This window comes from Rhincodon typus, chromosome 28 (assembly GCF_021869965.1).
Source record: "Rhincodon typus isolate 14 chromosome 28, sRhiTyp1.1, whole genome shotgun sequence".
In the NCBI taxonomy this organism is placed as follows: domain Eukaryota; kingdom Metazoa; phylum Chordata; class Chondrichthyes; order Orectolobiformes; family Rhincodontidae; genus Rhincodon; species Rhincodon typus.
In genome coordinates this window covers 36,398,778-36,417,403 of record NC_063359.1, presented here as the reverse complement: position 1 = coordinate 36,417,403, position 18,626 = coordinate 36,398,778, and the positions used below count along the sequence as shown (strand labels likewise).

The following is an 18,626-nucleotide window of genomic DNA, read 5'->3' as shown; positions in this document are numbered from 1 at the left end:
GCTGTGTTCCTCCAGCTCCACACTGTATTATCTCCAATCTCTTTCAGATGGGATGTCAAACCAACGTCCCATCTGCTCTTGTAGGTGAGCATAGTATCCTGACATAACTAAAAGCTGAAATAAGGTCATTGTCACATTGCTGTTTGTGGAATTTTTCTGCAAGCTAATTAGTTGTTACATATTCTAAACTACTGCAGTAATGTGAGGGCTCACCTTCTGAGGTGAGAGATATGGAGCAACTGTTACCTCTCAGAGGGTCCAGAAACTTTGGAACTCTCTCTGTTAGAAAGCAGTGGAAGCAGGGTCTTTGAATATTTTTGAATATATCGAAGTTTACTGGGGGCGTTGGTGAAAATGGGGAATTCAAACACCCAACACAACAGCCATGATCCTACTAACTGGTGGAGCAGGTTCCAGGACAGCACCTTCTGTTCACACTCAATGTGACAAGACCATAAGTTAGCTTCTTCCTTCAGGATACCACATTGTGTGTTTTTATTCCCCCCCCTCTTTTTTCTGAAGAGACACAGAAACCAAGTTGTCACACTTCATACCATTCAAGTCCTCAACACAACTAAGTGACTACTGATTCCGATGTAGTCTGTCCTCCATGTAGTTGTACAATTGGGATATCATTCTTCGCAAAAATACATTTTGAAGAATGAACTTCAAGTACATCTTCTCAGATTAAATTACAAAAAATAGTTTGGATCAACTTGGGGTCAGGATTTTAAATAAGTAACTTTTTTTCCTCAACAGACTAATCCAGTGGTTAAGCCATCCTTTCCTCCTGAAAGCAGTAACTCCTGAGAAGTTCAGAGAAGTCAAAAAGGCAGTGGATGCAGAATCTTAAGACAGATGTGGATAGATTCTTGATTGCCAAGCAGATGAAAGATTATCGGGGTTGTGCAGGAATGTAGTATTGAGGTTAAAAGTCAGATCGGCCATGATCTTATTGAATGGGGGAAGCAATCTTGAAAAACCAAGAGGCCTTCTCTTGTTCATGTTCGGTTTTGGAACACAACAATTATTTCACCCAAATGTTTGATCCTTTCTAGGAAGGGAGGGCATTATTTTATAGAATGCCTCCAGTGTGGAAGCAGGCCATTTGGACCATCGAGTCCACACCAATCCTCTGAAGAGCATTCTACCCAAACCCAGTCCCCTTCCCTATCCCTAAAACCCTGCATTTCCCATGGCTAACCCACCTAACCTGCACATTCCTCGACACTATGGGCAACTTACCATGGCCAATCCACCTAACCTGCACATCTTTGGACTATGGGAGGAAAACCCACACAGACACGAGGAAAACGTGCAACCGCCAGGCAGATGCCCGAAAGGTGGAATCAAACCCAAGTCCCTGGCACCGTGAGGCAGCAATGCTAACCACGGAGCCACCTTGCCACCCTAAACATGATGTGCTCATTCATTACCAGGACTAGGAAGGACTAATGCATTATCATACTTTGTTATCATCCTACCCTCAAGCTCATCCAAACATGCGCAAGGTCTTAAATATACACTCTCCTCAACAGAAAGAGCATTAAATACAAATTATTAAGACTATAACTGCACACCTGAAGACAATGTATTTACTAACACATTAACCATCGCTTTTAAGGAATGAATTTTGGAAAAACACCAATACATCCACCAGCACATTAACTACCTCTCTTAAGCAATTAATTTTGGAAAAATAACATCAGAAACATACTTCAATCCCTGTTGCACAGGGTTTATCCAAGGATTTGGACTTGATCAGTTAACTTCAATCCTCATTCCAAGGCTTGTGCCTTTTAGAATAGTAACTACCAGACACTAGTCCCAACTGTGCCCTTCAGTGATTTCAACATCCTTGTTCATCTACCCTGGTTTAGTTTGAAGTAAATATTTTTCTAATCAAGCTGTTCATGGATGCGCTTACTCATCTCTGAAACAGCTGGGACTTGAACCCATACCACCTGGTTTAATTTGAAGGAGAGTTCACCATCTTGTGTATGTCATCCGTGGTCAACTTAATAGTGCAATAATCTCTGAATCAGAAAATTGTGTTTCAAATCTTGCTCTCGGGACTTGAGCACAAAATACTAGGCTGAACATATGAATGGGCAGCACTGAAGAAGTGCTATCGTGTCAGAGAAGCTCACTTTCATATGAAATGTTAATCTGATGCAGCCTCAGCTCGGTCACGTAGATGCTTCAAAGAAGAAAATATTCCTGGGGCTCTGGTTAATATTGTGGCCATCAAACCGACAAAAAAAAAATCACCAAGTCATTAGCTGATTAATGTTCTGCGAATATGATCCTACTTCACAACAATGATTACACTTCAAAAGTACTTCTGAATTAAGAGTCTTATGGTGGCCATGTAACAATTGCTGCTTGCTGGAAAAACCCATCTGGTTCACGAAATGTCCTTTAGGAAAGGAAACTGCCACCCTTACCTGGTCTGGCCTACATAGAACTCCGGACCCACAGCAATGTGGTTGACTCTTAACTGCCCTCTGGGCAATTAGGGATGGGAAAATAAATGTTGGTCTAACCAGCAACGCCACATCCTGCGAGTGAATTTTTTTTTAAAAATCCCCAGAGTGTTTTACACCCAATATGAAAGGGATCGTACAAATACACATCTTTGTTTTACAAGGTCAGCTCTCAGTTCTGTTCTTTCAAAAACAAAATTGCACGTATCTTATTCATGCGATACTGAGGACTGACCTCAACTTCAGGTTAAACAGTACGGGGTTTTACCTGCTTCCTTCAATGACCGCTTCACACAACTGTTTGCACACGTTACATAGGTTCATAAGCAACAGCATCCATTCAGAACCTTGTGAACACTGAGCAATTAGCATGCACCATTGCTTCACCCATCTAAACATTTTATCAGATTCTTTTCAAAAAAAAATCAAAGTGAATACTGACCCTATTCCAACAGTCAGTCGATGTAAGAGTCTGTGAAGTCTCACCCAAAACTGCAACCAAATATCCCAACTCAACAGGATTAAAGCACCAGCAAAATGCATCAAGTTGACAATTTCAACTTCCATGTAAAATCTAACCCAATCACTCAACAGCAGTGTGGTCTCCAGGTGTAAATTAGCAACTATCGTCATTAGGAAACATAAGCCATTCAGCCCCTCAAACCCTTCTGTATCATGGCTAATCACCATCTCAATGCCATTGCCCCCACACTCTCCCCAAATCCTTAATAATCAGCAGCAAGTAGAAATCTATTGATCTCTATCTTGAACGTAATCAATGAGTAAACTTCCATTGCTGTCTGAGGCACAGGATTTCAAAAATTCCCCAACATCTCAGTCCATATATACATGCCTATAAGTTTAGGGCTTGTGGTGTCACAATATGTATCCCCTTCTCATTCTGTACAAAATGATGTGCCCTTTGTTTCAGTTTGTTTCTCACGTCCTAGTTCTGATGATGCAAGGTGAAAGCCTCATGCTGGAAATCGGGGATTGAAAACCAAAGGTTCTAGTATTTTGTATGTAGTATTTTCTACGTAGACTGAAACCTTGTTTACTTGTATTGCGGTACTAAGTAGCCTTCAATGAATGTAAACAAACCATTTGTCAGGTGCCACACTACCCTATTATCAACATAGTGTTTCAGAGATTAGGATGTTTTGGTCTTAGAAGGAATGACAGTTAGCCATCAAATGGAGTGGGCAAGGGGGCATCTTAATGTCATGAGAAGCTTCCCCATGGTAAGTAGCCAAAAGGATTCAGACAATTGATTGACACAATGTGGAGTTCCAGCCCTGAGTAACACGGTCTATTAACAAATGATAAGAGGTCAAAGAGTACTCCTCGCCAGGGAGTTGTTGTCTTCAGGTGGAAATAGGACCATAAGAGGGGAAGAAAGGTTCAGGGAAGAGCTCCCTAATGATTTGACTAAATAGCAGGGTACTGCCTTCTCAAATTTAACTGAGACTCATGTTCTATGCCAGATGCCTGCTCCTCCTTTGGTAAGAGAAAACCCCCATCCTCAATTGTTGTAGTTATATTCTTTGTCAAATGAATTAACGTGTTTTATCTAAAGTGCATCTTAAACTTAATAGATTACCCGAAAAATCCTTACAAATAATTGACATCCTATAATTAACTGTGATTACAAACATTCCCAAAATCTAACATTCAACCTCTTACCTCTTTTTAGCAACTGTTTAAAAATATGCAGACTGCTCTTGTCTGCTACCTCCAATTAAATTATCCTTCCCAGATTGCCATTACCTGCAAATTTGAATTAAAGCTCTTAAAATCAAACTTAGAAACAACTGATAGATTGTGAGATAAACAGTGACTTCCTGGCCAAATGGGGAAACCATTGCCTACGAGTTCCCGTCCCAAGTCTCATGCCATCCTAACTTGGAAATTCATCAAAGTGCTTTTATCCGCATTGGGTTGAGTCCTGAAACACTATCTCACAGACCTATGGACTGTAGCATGGTCAAAGTAACAGCAGGCTATCACCTTCTCAACAGCAACTCAGAGGGATGATGATGATGGCTTTGCCAATTCTCTTCACAGTCCGAGAACAAATAGTTAAAAACAAAACCTGCCTGATCCTCATGTACTTCCACTGCCCACTGATCTCAGACCAGGATGTGCAACTGGGTAGATTGATATTCAAACCAAATACTTTTCTAGTTTTGTATATCATTTCTCTGTGATGAAAACAGGAGAAGACATCATGAACTTAGAAGCCAAAAGAAGAGAAAATATATTTGCGTTTATAATTTTTGAATTAATGTTGAATTTCATTGAACAGCTCAGTTATCACAATACAAATGTGTGTTGATGAAACACCTTTTCCAATTTGCCAACATTCAAAGCTTTCGCTAAATGTAAATAAACTAATTAAATGGGGAATTCAAGAGAAATTTAAGTTTGAACTAAGTGGGTAGATTATGAAACTTGCTACTGCAGGGAGTGTTTAAAGCTAACAGCATAAATGTATTGAAAGGAGTGTCAGATATGTACTTCAAAGAGAATGAAGTGGGATATTTCAATAGGTTTCAGCTAAAAGGATAGGGAGAAATTCATATAGTGCGTAAACATTGAGACAGTCTGTGTGCTGTAAATCCAATGGGACTTGTTGCCAAACATGCACCTCATTCCTGGAAGTAAGCCTCAAGAAAAAAGAAGCACTAAACAAAACTTTTACACATGACTTCATTTTTTTTTTAAAAAAGTTCTCCTCAAAGGCTTTTCTCCCAATGACGATGGGAGATATGCAATAAAAAAATTCAATTTCCTGGAGATTGTACAAATAGGGAGGTTTGGCAACTCTAACTGATGCTACTGTGGGCTTCATTACAACAGACATGACAAATATGCTGGAGAAACTCTTTCAGATGACTGGGCCCCAAGATCCAAATTCCCACCTTCAAACTTTGCTTCTCCATTTTGACCTTTTGTTTTTAAAATTTGTGTATGGAACGTAGCCAGCATTTATTGTCCATCCTAATTGCTCAGAGGGCAGTCAAGAGTCAAACTGCTGAAGATTTGGAGTCACATGTAGGCCAGACCAGGCAAGGATTGCAGATTCTCTTCCTTAGTCAACCAGATGGTAATTTTTCTTTGTATCACAGTTGACAATGACATGGTGATTTAAATTATTACCTCATGGTCACTATTAGTCCAGTTTTAGCATCTCAGACTTTTATGGAACTCAAATCTCACCATCTGCTCAACCCATGTTCCCAGAACATTACCTTTCTGGTAATGGATTACTAGTCCCTGACATCACCACTTTATCTTACCTCTTTAAATCAAGCTTGTGGGCACTGTCTCCTGAAGTCTCCACTTTTCTTTGGTCTAATTCTGCTTTAGGGAATCAAAGGGACTGTTTGCTATGTTGATGATGCTACATAAATGCAAGTTGTTGTTACGGATCTTAAAGAATTCGATAACCAATGTTTCCACTAAGTCGCTTGACTATATAGCAACACAACAACCTGGAAGATACTAGTACTGGAATAGAAAATTAATATGTAAATGGTGGTGAAGAAATTGATGATGCTATTCCAAAGCAGGTGATTGAGACCTAAAGAGCTCCAACAGAGAAACACTGAACCAGAAGTATAAAATATCCAAGTGTAAAGCAAGAGCTTCCAGGACTTATTCAGCATAAGGACAAGCTAGAGGTGCAAGAAACTTGAAGGAACAGCAGTCTAGCAGGCCTCCAAGATTCTAAAACAGACACAACATCTGACAGAATCCCTGGTGGATAGAATCCACGAAAGAACAGCCACGCACTATGGAAGTAGCACAACTCACAGAAAAATCAGCATCGGCCTAAGGCATGGGCAAAGCAGCATTCTCTCAAAGCTGGATTGTCTGGGTCTTACTCCACAGCCAAGACTCTAATGCCAGTCCACTGGAAAAAGCTGAAAGGAGACTCGCACTGCAAAATCTAAAAAGCACCCGTGTAAACAACTAAATTTTAACAAAAAAAAAGGGAAAGCGGGTGATGACCCACAAGAAACCCTGCAGGATCAGGGCAACGGTTTCTCACGTTCCCGGAAAGGTTTTCAACACATACATTAAAGCATAGGCTATTGGTCACATTTGCGCTTTTCTGCTTTAAACAGAAATAACATCAGCTCATTGCACATGGACTACTCCTGGTACAGGCCAGAAATTATACAACCACAATGTTTGAGTTTACAGCGGATCACTTACCTTCAACATGGAACAATTTGGGCAGAATTACTGAAAAAGGTTCTGCTTTCACGAATGCATTCATTATAAATGAAATGATGAGTTAGTGCAGAAATCAGATTCCTTTCCCGAGCTAAATGCTTATTTTGCTTCCCTTTATTGCAGCTCAACTTTCTATTTTTACAAAAATCTAGAACAAAAGGCTTTCACTTGAAGAGAAGTAACAAGCAGGAGAGCAGCTGGTCTTTTCCTACCCATGAATGTCGTACGCAAGTTCAGGACATTTGACTAACAACACAGACGCACTGGGAATATCGATTGTTGCTGAACAATCTAATACTGCCAGTGACATGCAGCATTTTTATTAAAGCCCTGTTCTGTATTAGTCCCTAGTGCATTGTCCCAAACATCAATGCAATTATATCCAACAAGCATTAACATCAAAACGCACTTAACTGTACAAATGACACTGAACAACCAAGGTCTTGAGATGCATTATTTCTCACACTGACTGCTGAAAACATGAAGGAAGGAAGACTGCACACAATGTGAAGAATGTGGTGGTGAATATTAGTATTTCTCACATTCAAACCTTGTACAAAATGACTGCAAGGAGGAGATAAAAATGGCTGGGAACTAAGAAACTCCTTTCTGATGGATTTTGCTAAGCGTGTAAAACTACTGACAGTGTGCAGATGAAGCCTATTAGACACTTGGCTCGAAGTAAACTAAATAAAGACATTTTCACCATTTTATCCCCGTATTACTGCTTTTGGATTCAACTGGTGTTTGGAAAACAAAAGCGTATGATGGAAACAGAACAGCCCAATTTACAACCTCTCGTACGAGTGTTGAGGACTACAACACACACAATCTCAGAGTAAGGAGGATCCCACTGAAGGCAGAAATGAGAAGGCATTTCTTTGCCACAATGGTCATGATTCTGTGGAATTCTTTACTACAGAGGTCTGTTGAGGCTGGGTCATTGAATATATTCAAGGCTGAGTTGGACCGATTTTTAATCAGTAAGGGAAGTAAGGGTCATGAGGAAAAACACAAGGCAGAGTTGAGGATTATCAGATCAGCCATGAACTCAGTAAATGGCTTAGCTGACTGGATGGGCTCAACGGCCTATTTCTGCTCCTATGTTTTATGGTATCTTCTAAGTAGCATCTTATTTTGTGGAAAAAAATACGAACACAGCTCCTAAAAGGATGCTTAATTAGTCACTGCAGAATCTGGAATATCAATAAAGACCCCATTAAAGGAAGAGTAAGAGCAATGCGCAGTCAATAACCACGGAACCAAGATCTGAGAGAATAAGTGTCAGATATGCTGCAGTTGATTGCTTCCTTACCTTGAGCATATTCTCCTTGCTGCTAATCTCTGACTCTCATCGCTAGGAAACAAAGCCATCAGCTTTTGTGCCTTCTATAGCAGTCAGTGCAATTAATCAGTTGGTTTCGGCTCTCGCAGTTGCCCCCAGCTGTTAGCCCACCCACTCGTACACTCACGATGTACGGCAACACATCCAGCTTGAGACGGAGTGAATAAATAAAAGCAGCCGCACCTCGCTGTTCCTGACATCATCTGGAATAAATCCCCCCCCCCCCCCTTCCCTCCCCCCGGGAGGTCAGTGGGGGGGGGAAGAAAACTGACCATTCACGTTAAAAATTTCCAACCTCGTGCCACTTTGGTTCTCAAAAGATCTAGGTGTGTGTTCGATCTTTCCCCTCTCCCTGTCTCCCTCAAACACACTTGGCAGCCCTTTGAATGCTGGCTGCTCATTCAGGCGAGCACAATTCATTAATGAGCCTGTTATCAGTCTTTTGTTGTCCTGCTGCCCGTGCATTCTTGTGGGAACAGAAGCAGCAACAGGGCTGATCGCTGCAGGAGCGCTCCAGCCGCAGGTTCCTGGCAGGAAAATAAGACATCACAAGTTGAAGTCCTGCACTAAGCCCCACTGGAGGAGTTTGCTGTTGCAGACGCTGGTACAGTACTGCAGGATTCCGAATGGGGGCAGAATTACCTCTTAGAATAACCACGACGGCGTTTGTGGCAAATAGCGTTTAAGGGCAGAAGCAAGGGGTGGGGGGAGACATCGGATGTGCTAATAAGGCAAGACACAAATCAGGTGGGAACAGGCTTGCCAGAAGCAATAAAAACCAGCACAGACCAGTTTTTGTATTGTGCGTTACATCGACTTACTGCAAGACCAGTGGCACAGAAGCAGGTTCAAATAGTAAAATGCTAGTGCATTTATGTTCCGCTGGAACCTCCACCCAGCTTTGTATTCTAAACTTGCCGTTGTAACCATCTTTCCCTTCTCCCTCATATCCTTGTCCAATTTCCCCTTAAACGCATTTCTTCGCTTCAGCCACTCCCTGTTGTAGCAAGTTCCACATTCTACAAGACCTAGGAGCTGAAGTAGGCCACTCAGCCCATCAAGTCAGCTCCGTCATTCAAATAAGATAACGGCTAAACAAATAATCCTCAACCCCACTGTCCTGCCTTTTCCACATAACCCTCGATTCCTTTACCGATTAAAAATCTGTCCATCTCTGATGAAAAAAATCAGACTTACCAATTTTTTCTTCACAGATGCTGCCAGACCTGCTGAGCTTTTCCAGCAACTTCTGTTTTTGTTCCTGATTTTCAGTGTCTGCAGTTCTGGTTTTTAAAAATTTGGCCACCTAAGCCTGGAGTATACTTAATAACCCATCCTCAACAACCTTCTGTGGTAAAGAATTCTGCAGATTCACCAACCCTCTGAGAGAAGCCCGATTACTCTGAGATTATGTCCTCTGGTCCTAGATTCTTCCACAAGACGAAACAACCTTTCTGCACCCCATTTATCAAGTCCCCCAGGAATCTTGTATGTTTTAACAAGGTTACCTCTTGTTTTCCTAAACTACAACGAGTATAGACCCGGCCTACGCGACATCTCCTCATTAGAGGTTCCTTCCATACCAGTCAACCTAGTGAACCTTCTTCGGACTGCCTCCTATGCAACTATAACCTTCCTAGGATACAGGGGCCCAAAATTGTTCACTGTATTCCAGGTGTGGTCTAACTAGCATCTTGTAGTTTTAGCAAAACCTTCCTACATTTATACTTCATCCCATTTGAAATAAAGACTGGCATTCCATTTGCCTTCCCTATTCCCCACTGAACTCTGATGCTAGCCTTTTGTTATTCATGGACAAGGTCTCCAGGATCCCCCATTCCATAGTTTTCTGCAGTCTTTTTCCATTTAAATAATATTCAGCTCCTTTATTCTTCCTGCCAAAACGTATAAACTCTCATTTTCCCAAATTACATTCCATCTGTCAAGATTTTGCACGCTCACTTAGCCTGTCCATGTCCCTTAGCAGATGGTCAGTCTTGCCACTTGCCTTCCCACTTATTTTTGTCATCCATAAACTTGGCTTTGGTCCATTTACATTCTTCATCCAAATCATTCATATATATAAACCTAGCATTGATCCTTGTAGTACACCCCTAGTTACATCACCATCACTCTGTGGGTGAAGAAGTTTCTCCAGAATTGGATTGAGGATTTCTAGTGTCTCCACCCACAAGAGGAAACATGTTCTCTGCACTCACTATCAAAAACTTTCAAAATTTAAAAAGATCTCCATTAGGCCGGTCCTTGAGGTAATGTGGCAACTAGAGGTGTACCCGTTATTCTACGCCTTCAACACAATATAGTTGTTCTCAAAATATTCTTTGGTGAGGGAGCTGGGGGTTGGAGTTAGGGAATGGTGTTGGTTGTTCATACCCCAGCAATACACTCATGGAGATTTCCACCTTGAATGTCTGAAAAATGGCATCAATTACTCAAATTAGATGCTGATGGGCAGTTTCCAGCAGATGACTTCTTGTCTCACTTCATTAGACTCCCAATTAGGCCAGTCACTCACATCTAATTTGAAGACAAATGTCTTGACAGAGGATTGTGAATTGGTGCAACTTTCTCCTCCAGGGGACTTAGTCATTGACATGATAGATTTTTTGGTGCAAAAGGAAACATGGGATATATAAGAGGTCACCAAGAACATGGAATTCAGATTGGAAACCAGCCATGACCTTTCTGAATGGCAAAGCAGGCTTGAGTAATAAGAACTGAAAGAACTACGGATGCTGTAAACCAGAAACAAAAACAGAAATTGCTGGAAAAGCTGAGCATAGCTGGCAGCATCTGTGGAGAGAAATTGTAGTTAACGTTTTGGAATGAGTGAACCTTTGTCTGAACCTGGATTTCTCTCCACAGATGCTGCCAGACCTGCTGAGCTTTTCCAGCAATTTCTGTTTTTGCTTCAGGCTCAAGTAATTCCTAGCGTACTCCTGCTGCTATTTCTAATGCTATTTTGCGAAAGGAAGACAATGAAGATAATGTGTAAGTGTAAGCGTGTTCTTAGTTTATCAGCAACTGAAAGAAGAAAGGGGATGCAAGTCAACCCTTGGAGGAGATGAGATGAACTTCTTTCCTTATGGGTGTGAGGACTGGAGCACAATCTCGTCCCCTCTAATGAAATATTAACTGAACTGGACAACTGTTTCGCAGATCTGGCACAAGTCTGCTTGAATACTTCTATGCAGTAACATTTACTTTTCATCTCAGAATAAGATGTTACTATAATCATTTGGTATCAGCACTAAGAACTAAATCTAAATCTAAACTTTTTTTTGCAGGAAGCCGTAATCTGGAAAAAAAACCCTTCAGTAGAATAGAATTTTACCCCTTTTCCGAAAGCTGATCTAAAATATTCAATGACACACATTATCCAAACTTTAATTTAAACATGATTTGAGTTGCCATCGTATGAGAAAGGCACCATTATGACTTGGGTACCACAATTTTAGATGGTACGTTAAGGGTCATGGAAATGCAGGGCTCTGACGCACAAAAATTCACTTCCCACAACAAGTTATTGTGCTATGAAGGGAGAGGCATTCATGGAACACTGCATTAGGACTGAAGTCAAGCATGTCTTGTTTATAGTTGGAGCAGTGAAAACAGTTGCAAAGTCAGCATTACCTGGCATTAATAACATACTGTCATTAACAACGTGATGCACAGAGACATCATAACAAAATAATCCACCACTTCACAATGCTGAACTATAATCGAAAATATGCAACCACTGCATGCTATAAAAAGCCTACAAACCTAAGAAACAGATTACATACTAATAGGAGGAAGATGATCATACCCAAGGTCGCAATTGACTATAAATAAGAACAAAAAGTGCTAGAGAAATTTAGCAGCATCTGTGGAGAGAGAAACAAAGCTAATGTTTTGAGTCCATGAGGATTTGCTTTTGTTCTGAAGAAGAGTTTTACCATTTCGAGTCCGGTATCTTGGTTTCTTTCTCCACAGTTACTGCCAGACCTACTGAGTTCCTCTAGTTTGTGTTTTTTTATTTCAGATTTCCAGCACGCACAGTACTTAGCTTTTGTTTTCAATTGATTAGTTCACTTGGGAATACATACGCATTCAGTAATAGGAGTGAGTAGTAGAACGTAAATCGGGTCAATGCATGACTAATCCAGATAAGGAAGGAAAGCAAACATGAAAAACACAGGAGATATGAAGGGCAGCAGAATACAAAAAAAAATCCTCAGGTGAAGGGACCATTTTAAACCAGTCTACAATGAGAATGGAATCAGATCCGAATAGTGCATCAATTGGTGAAGTCCACACAAAGCTAACCAATGTTTACTGAGTAACATAATACTAAGACCTGATTTCTTAAATTCTATTGAGCTGTGTGCAATGCCACACAGGCAAAGTCTGTATCCTAAACTATTAGTTATACTGCCACCCCAACTGGATCTGTTCCCAAACAAAAGAAACTCATGTTTATTTATGTTAGAGTTTCTATAGAAATTAAGTAACATATTGGCATGTTAACCTTTCTATTGCACGGTCGGTACGTTTTCATAACTGCTCAAATGTTTCATTCATTGGATGACAGATGGAAATGCTGATTGTAGAAATACACCAGATGGAGAAGTGATTATTTTTATCAAGATAAACAAATTTGTCCCGCGTCCATAAAAACAATCATTAAGTCGTCCATAGACGATGTGAACATATATTGTACCTTTGGGGAGCGTGTTAATCTGAAATTAATTTGTTCACATTGATAACCAAGCTCAATTAGAAAGATCTTTCAAGAATCTGGCACAGCCTTGGAAGAGAACAGTGGAAATTATGCAAAGCATATGGTAAGCAAGGTGGTGGGAGAAGACATTCACCAGACATCTATAATTCATTAAGTAAAAGGGAGAGTTGAGACTCTGACTGAGATAGTTGTGGATCTCATAGGGTTGAAACCTTCAAATTGCTCACTGATAAAGCAAACAAAAAGCTGCATTTCTTTAGTTGTGTATGAATGAACATACAGTAATCCATTCTTTTGATATCCTAAAGGTTTTTGGTACACAGTTTATAAGACTTCTAGCAATTAATGTCTGCCAGGAACAAAATAAGTTGGCCAATATAGAATTACTTGATTAGTTGACATGACTTATTGACACATTTTGTCATAAATTTTGTTTAAAGTTCTCAATAGTTTCTCCCAGCTCTGCTGACTCCAGGGAAATTTAACAGTGCTTTGCCAATGCACAATTAAGAATGATTAAAGCAAGCCAATTACAAGTTTGGAAGTGTGAATAAATTAAAACAAGCTATTTGATGTAAAAAAAACTTGAGACTTCATTTGAATTTTAACAAAACACAGTGAGAAAGTTACACAGAAATATGAGATAACAAGGTGTAGAGCTGGATGAACACAGCAGGCCAAGCAGCATCAGAGGAGCAGGAAAGCTGACGTTTCGGGCCTAGACCCTTCTTCACCCATTTCTGAATGCTTTCCTGCTCCTCTGATGCTGCTTGGCCTGCTGTGTTCATCCAGCTCTACACCTTGTTATCTCAGATTCTCCAGCATCTGCAGTTCCTACTATCTCTACACAGAAATTTGTCCCAGTTTCCTGGTTTGCTAACATCTCAAACCAAAAGCTCTGGAACTTCCAATGACTTCAAGGAAACACTGTGTTACAGACTTAAAAGATTATGGTGATAAAACAAAGAAGTAGCTGATCATTATCTTTGATGCAGAACAGGGTCTCCTCAACTACAGAGATCATGAAGTAGAATTTTCTTTCAAAAGGGATGTGTTACACACCAACCATGTTGTAAAATCATACAGCACTGAAGGAAGTCATTTGGCCAATCATGCCTACATTGGCTCCTTGGTAGAGCTACCCAATTAATCCTTCCCTTTTTCCCTCCTCACAACTCTAAACATCTCCTTTCCTAATACTGATCCAATTCATCTACTGAAACTCTCTTCATTAGTCAGATGCAGTTAGTGTCTTCAAAGGAGGTTTCAGAGTTCTAAATTATACATGACTGGGTGTCTACAATCCAGGATTGACAGAAAGAAACTCGAACTTTTGTGTCAAGATTTCACTCAGTAATTTCTTCTCAAAACAGCTTCTGTGCTGACATTCAGACAAGAACCAACATAATAAGGTTTTTCAGCCATTCCAACTCCATAGTAAAATAACTTGTCAAAACTTGCTGATAAGGTTTTCAATAGGCATTATAAGTCAGACAGATAAGGAGCAAGAAGGTAGAAACCACAAAAGCCAGTTCCAGTGAGTCAATGTCTTTGGGTAAGAGAAGTGGGGAGGCAAATCTGTCCTGAGTTCAACTTCTTACGGCATCAGGTTCGTTATAGCAGGAGTGGAGGAAGAGACGCAATTGTCTTTGGAATCAGTAGCCTTCTATCACAGTCTGTGATTCCAATATACACCCATACATATACACGCGGCGTGCACGTACGTGACAAGGCAGCATTACTTACCGATTGCGAGGCGAACACCCTCTTTCCCAGCTGGTTATCTCAGCTTCAAACGAGACTGCTCCATTCATCGCCATCCCATTTGCATGTGCTGCAAAGAAATCAAAACCAATTAGTTAGGAACTTGGTTCACGTTATGAACAAAATATCTGTTGACAAGATTGTATCAGCCAATAAGTTGGGCACGGGGTGGCACAATTCATACTGATTTGTTTCAAAGAAAGCAAAGTTCTATTAACAAAAAAAAAATCAGTAGCTCGGAACTACAACAATACAACATATGGCAAAACCACAGCATTGCTTCTTAATAAAAGCAGGGTTAATTCTCCAGGAAAAAGCAGTCATTGGTGGGTTGCTAATGTTGGCAAATTCTTTGGCTGAAACCAATCCCACACACAGGCAACAGCACAGTCTCCAGATATTAAAATTTGAAGAGAAACAGCAGCAAATTACTCAAGAACATTTATTGTCTTATCAGGAGGCTATGTAAACACTGTGCTTAGTGTACTAGTGCCAGATAGAGAGAGTCATGCAACTTATCCTGGCAAATGAACAATTTACAGATGCACAGAGTCCACAATCTCATCCAGTCAAGAGATAATTTCAAAGTAATATGTGATTCTACAATTTGTATGGTGTCAACTTCAACAGCTTCCCCATCCAAAAGGAAATACTATCAGTAATGCTTTCTGGAGAACACTCCCCACTAAAAACTTCTGACCCTCTGCAATGGGAGTCCCATATAAATGCTTTACTCCAGAGGAAAACTTACATTTTGTTGTTACTCAACAGTCCTTGTGGAACCAAACAGCACAAAAGGAGTCCATTCAGCTCAGTGTACTTTGCTGGCTATAAGACAAAGCTATCATAACTAGTCTTACTACCCAGGTCTTTCCCCATTTCCACAAACTTTTACCCCTCTGAAGTAAGGAATCAATTCATTTCTGAAGGTTTATCCTGAATCTGCTTCAACTGCCCTTTGAGACATTGATTCTGAAACATAAATTGCTGCGATATTTTTCTTTCCCATTCACCTCTGGCTCTTTTTGTAACTGATCACAAGGTGCAGGAAATCTTACAAAATTGATAAAGCCAAAAACTGAGATTCTCTCAGCTGCCTTTTAATGGCATGAGCTGAAATCCTTACATTTGGATAAACAAGATGGGTTTATTGTCTCTCTTTGAAGCGAGAGATATGAAAACACAATCCTGGACCAGATGGGACTTGAAAATCAAAGACTTGCAGATGCTAGAAGTCAAAATCCAAAACAAAAATTGCTGTAAAAAACTCAGCGGGTGTGGTAGCGTCAGTGACACTTCTACAGAACCCAAAACATGAACACCACTTTCTCTCCACAGATGCTGGCAGATCTGCTGAGATTTTCCAGCAATGTTTATTTTTGTTCTAGGTGGGACTTGAAGCCAGGTCTCCAGGGTCAGAGATGAGGACACTACCAATATGCCACAGAAGCCCTTGCTTTTACATAAGACATTCACAGGATGACACGATCACTTCTTTAAATGGACCTTGATTGCCATGTTATCTGGAGTGTGCCTTTGCCTGCTCTACATCTATATGTAAATCACCTCATTTTCTGGTCTCCCTATTTTTGGAAAGATGTTGTGAAACTTGAAAGGGTTCAGAAAAGACTTACAAGGATGTTGCCCGGGGTTGGAGGGTTTGAGCTACAGAGAGAAGCTGAATAGGCTGGGGCTATCTTCCCTGGAGTGTTGGAGGCTCAGGGGTGACCTTATAGAAGCTTATAAAATCATGAGGGGCACAGATAGGGTGAATAGTCAAGGTTTTTTCCCCCCAAGAGTTGGAGAGTCCAAAACAAGAGGGCATAGGTTTAAGGTGAGAGCAGAAAGATTTTAAAAAAGGACCTAATGGGCAACTTTTTCACGCAGAGGGTGGTGTGTATGGAATGAGCTACCATAGGACATGATGGAGGCTGGTATAATTACAACATTTAAAAGGCATTGGATGGGTACATGAATAGGAAAGGTTTAGAGGGATATGGGCCAAGTGCTGGCAAAGGGGACTTGATTTATTTAGGATATCTGGTCAGCATGAACAAGTTGGACTGAAAGGTCAAATTCCATGCTGTACATCTTTATGACTCTCAGTGACTTAAATTTATAACTCCATTATGCACATGATTCTTGATTGATACCTTTATATTAACAAGGATAGGCAAGAGCATTCAGTGCCACATTCACATTCATTACACACTATTTAATCCATCCCAACAGTAAAGATACTGCTTCCCATGCTATTTAAACACATAGCACATGGTTGCTCACATCTTAAATGATCACATTTACCACTGCTTCATTTTCTCAAATAGATCATCAGCTGGCTTCCGATGGCCTATTAATGTTGTTGCCCAGACCTCTACATGAAATAGACTCTCAACCATAGAACCTCTCAAAGCTAGATCAAAAGTTTGCCTCTACACAATGAGCATCTTACTTCAGAACCAAGATTACTTACGTCCACTAGTGACGTACATTAAACTGTTCTCTTACTTCCTAAAATTTGCTCATAAACATCACTGGCAAAACCAGAATTCATTGCCCCTTTTTGATTCACCTTGAGCAAATGGTGAGCTACTTCCTTGAAATGCTGTAGTCTATACAACGTAGGTACAGTCACATTACTGTTAAAGGAACGAGGTTCACAATTTGGAGATAGCCTAATACAATGGAGCAGCAGAGCAATCAAACATAATCACTTGCTGCTCATACTATGAAAGCCCGACAGTACATCGAATAAGGAAACCTTTATTTTGGGTTGACATCCAGAAAGAAAAAATGATCCCATCAAAGCCATTTCTCCATTAAATTGCACAGTTGAGTCTAATTCAGTACCTCAGGAAAGGTTTAACATATTGGCATGTTTACAGTGTCAAAGCATTACAAGTTAGAGCTCCCACTCAAATCTTGAAATGTAAGCTGCACAACAAAGACAAGAAGTATATCCGAATAAAACTATAATTTGGCAAGACTTGTAACCCACTGGATTCATGGTTTTACGAATAGCAACATACAGACTTAAAGACAAGGAAGCTTATGTTAATCCTTATTAACCACTGGGCAGTCCTCCCATGGAATCATGCATTCAACTTTTGGCATCACTATCTTGGAGCAGGTGTCAAAGAGATGACCCACACGGGACCAGAGACAATGGAATTCAATTATGGGGTGGGGGGGGGCGGGGGGGAGGTGGAACTAGAAAAGCTGTGTTTCTTCAGTCTTCATCAAACAGAGGTTTGATCGACATATTCAAAATTGAGGCTTTTTTTGATGTCGGTAAGGAAAACCTGTTTCCACTTGCAGCATCCAAAGGACACAGATTTAACATCACTGGGAAAAGAACCAGTGGGGAGATGAGGAATATTTTCCCTTAAACACAACAATCTGAAATACATTCCTTGAAAAAGAGTTCTGGGAGAAAGTTCAAAGATACAGCACTTTAAAAGAAATCAAGTTCTGAATGTCCTCCTGTTGTGTTATACAATTCCATTAGCTCTGCAAGAATCTCATTGCAATGAAGATTAGAAGTTCTATACATCAGGTTGACTTCATGTGGGAAAAAGCTGACCGAAGCCATTAAGAAAACATTCTTAAATCCTTGTTTGAGAGTCCAGAATTTGACTATTGCTCCAAGAACAATAAAGACTGCATAAACTTTGGTTTTCTTATGAATTGTCCTGTGAAGTGTCTTAATGAGTGAAAGACAATGTAACGGAAAAGAATATTTATACGGTATGAGATGACTGTGTTCATTGCTATGGAAAATGCACCTGTTCATAATGGCTGACAGTTAACCACCAAGATTTATTCAAAATTTAAACCAGTCACGTTTACTTTGATTGGTTAAGGTATTGTCCCGAGAAATTAACCAAAACACAGCTGTAACCTAATTTTGAGTTGAAGTTGATGCACTATGTATTCATGTTCTGTCAACAAAGAAGTGTCATATATGTAGTTCACAGTGCATATAAGAGTACCAGCACTGCGACCCTACTTACAAGCCTAAATGACCAATTGCTAATATAATTCT

The 18,626-nt window shown here is 40.3% G+C and overlaps 1 protein-coding gene across 5 annotated transcripts in view; it reads right to left on the bottom strand.

Annotated features, from left to right (window-relative positions):
- gpsm1b (G protein signaling modulator 1b) overlaps nucleotides 1–18,626 on the bottom strand; it is a 229,250-nt gene that overhangs the window by 201,568 nt on the left and 9,056 nt on the right. For 3 of the 5 annotated variants that reach the window (XM_048613487.1, XM_048613486.1, XM_048613488.1), the window contains one exon: nucleotides 14,564–14,651. In XM_048613487.1, the coding sequence (XP_048469444.1) occupies nucleotides 14,564–14,637 (74 nt within the window). In that variant the 5' untranslated portion in view covers nucleotides 14,638–14,651. Of the gene's footprint in view, nucleotides 1–8,043; nucleotides 8,219–8,894; nucleotides 8,917–14,563; nucleotides 14,652–18,626 lie in introns of those variants that run through there. The other 2 variants (XM_048613490.1, XM_048613489.1) reach the window with 2 other exon arrangements.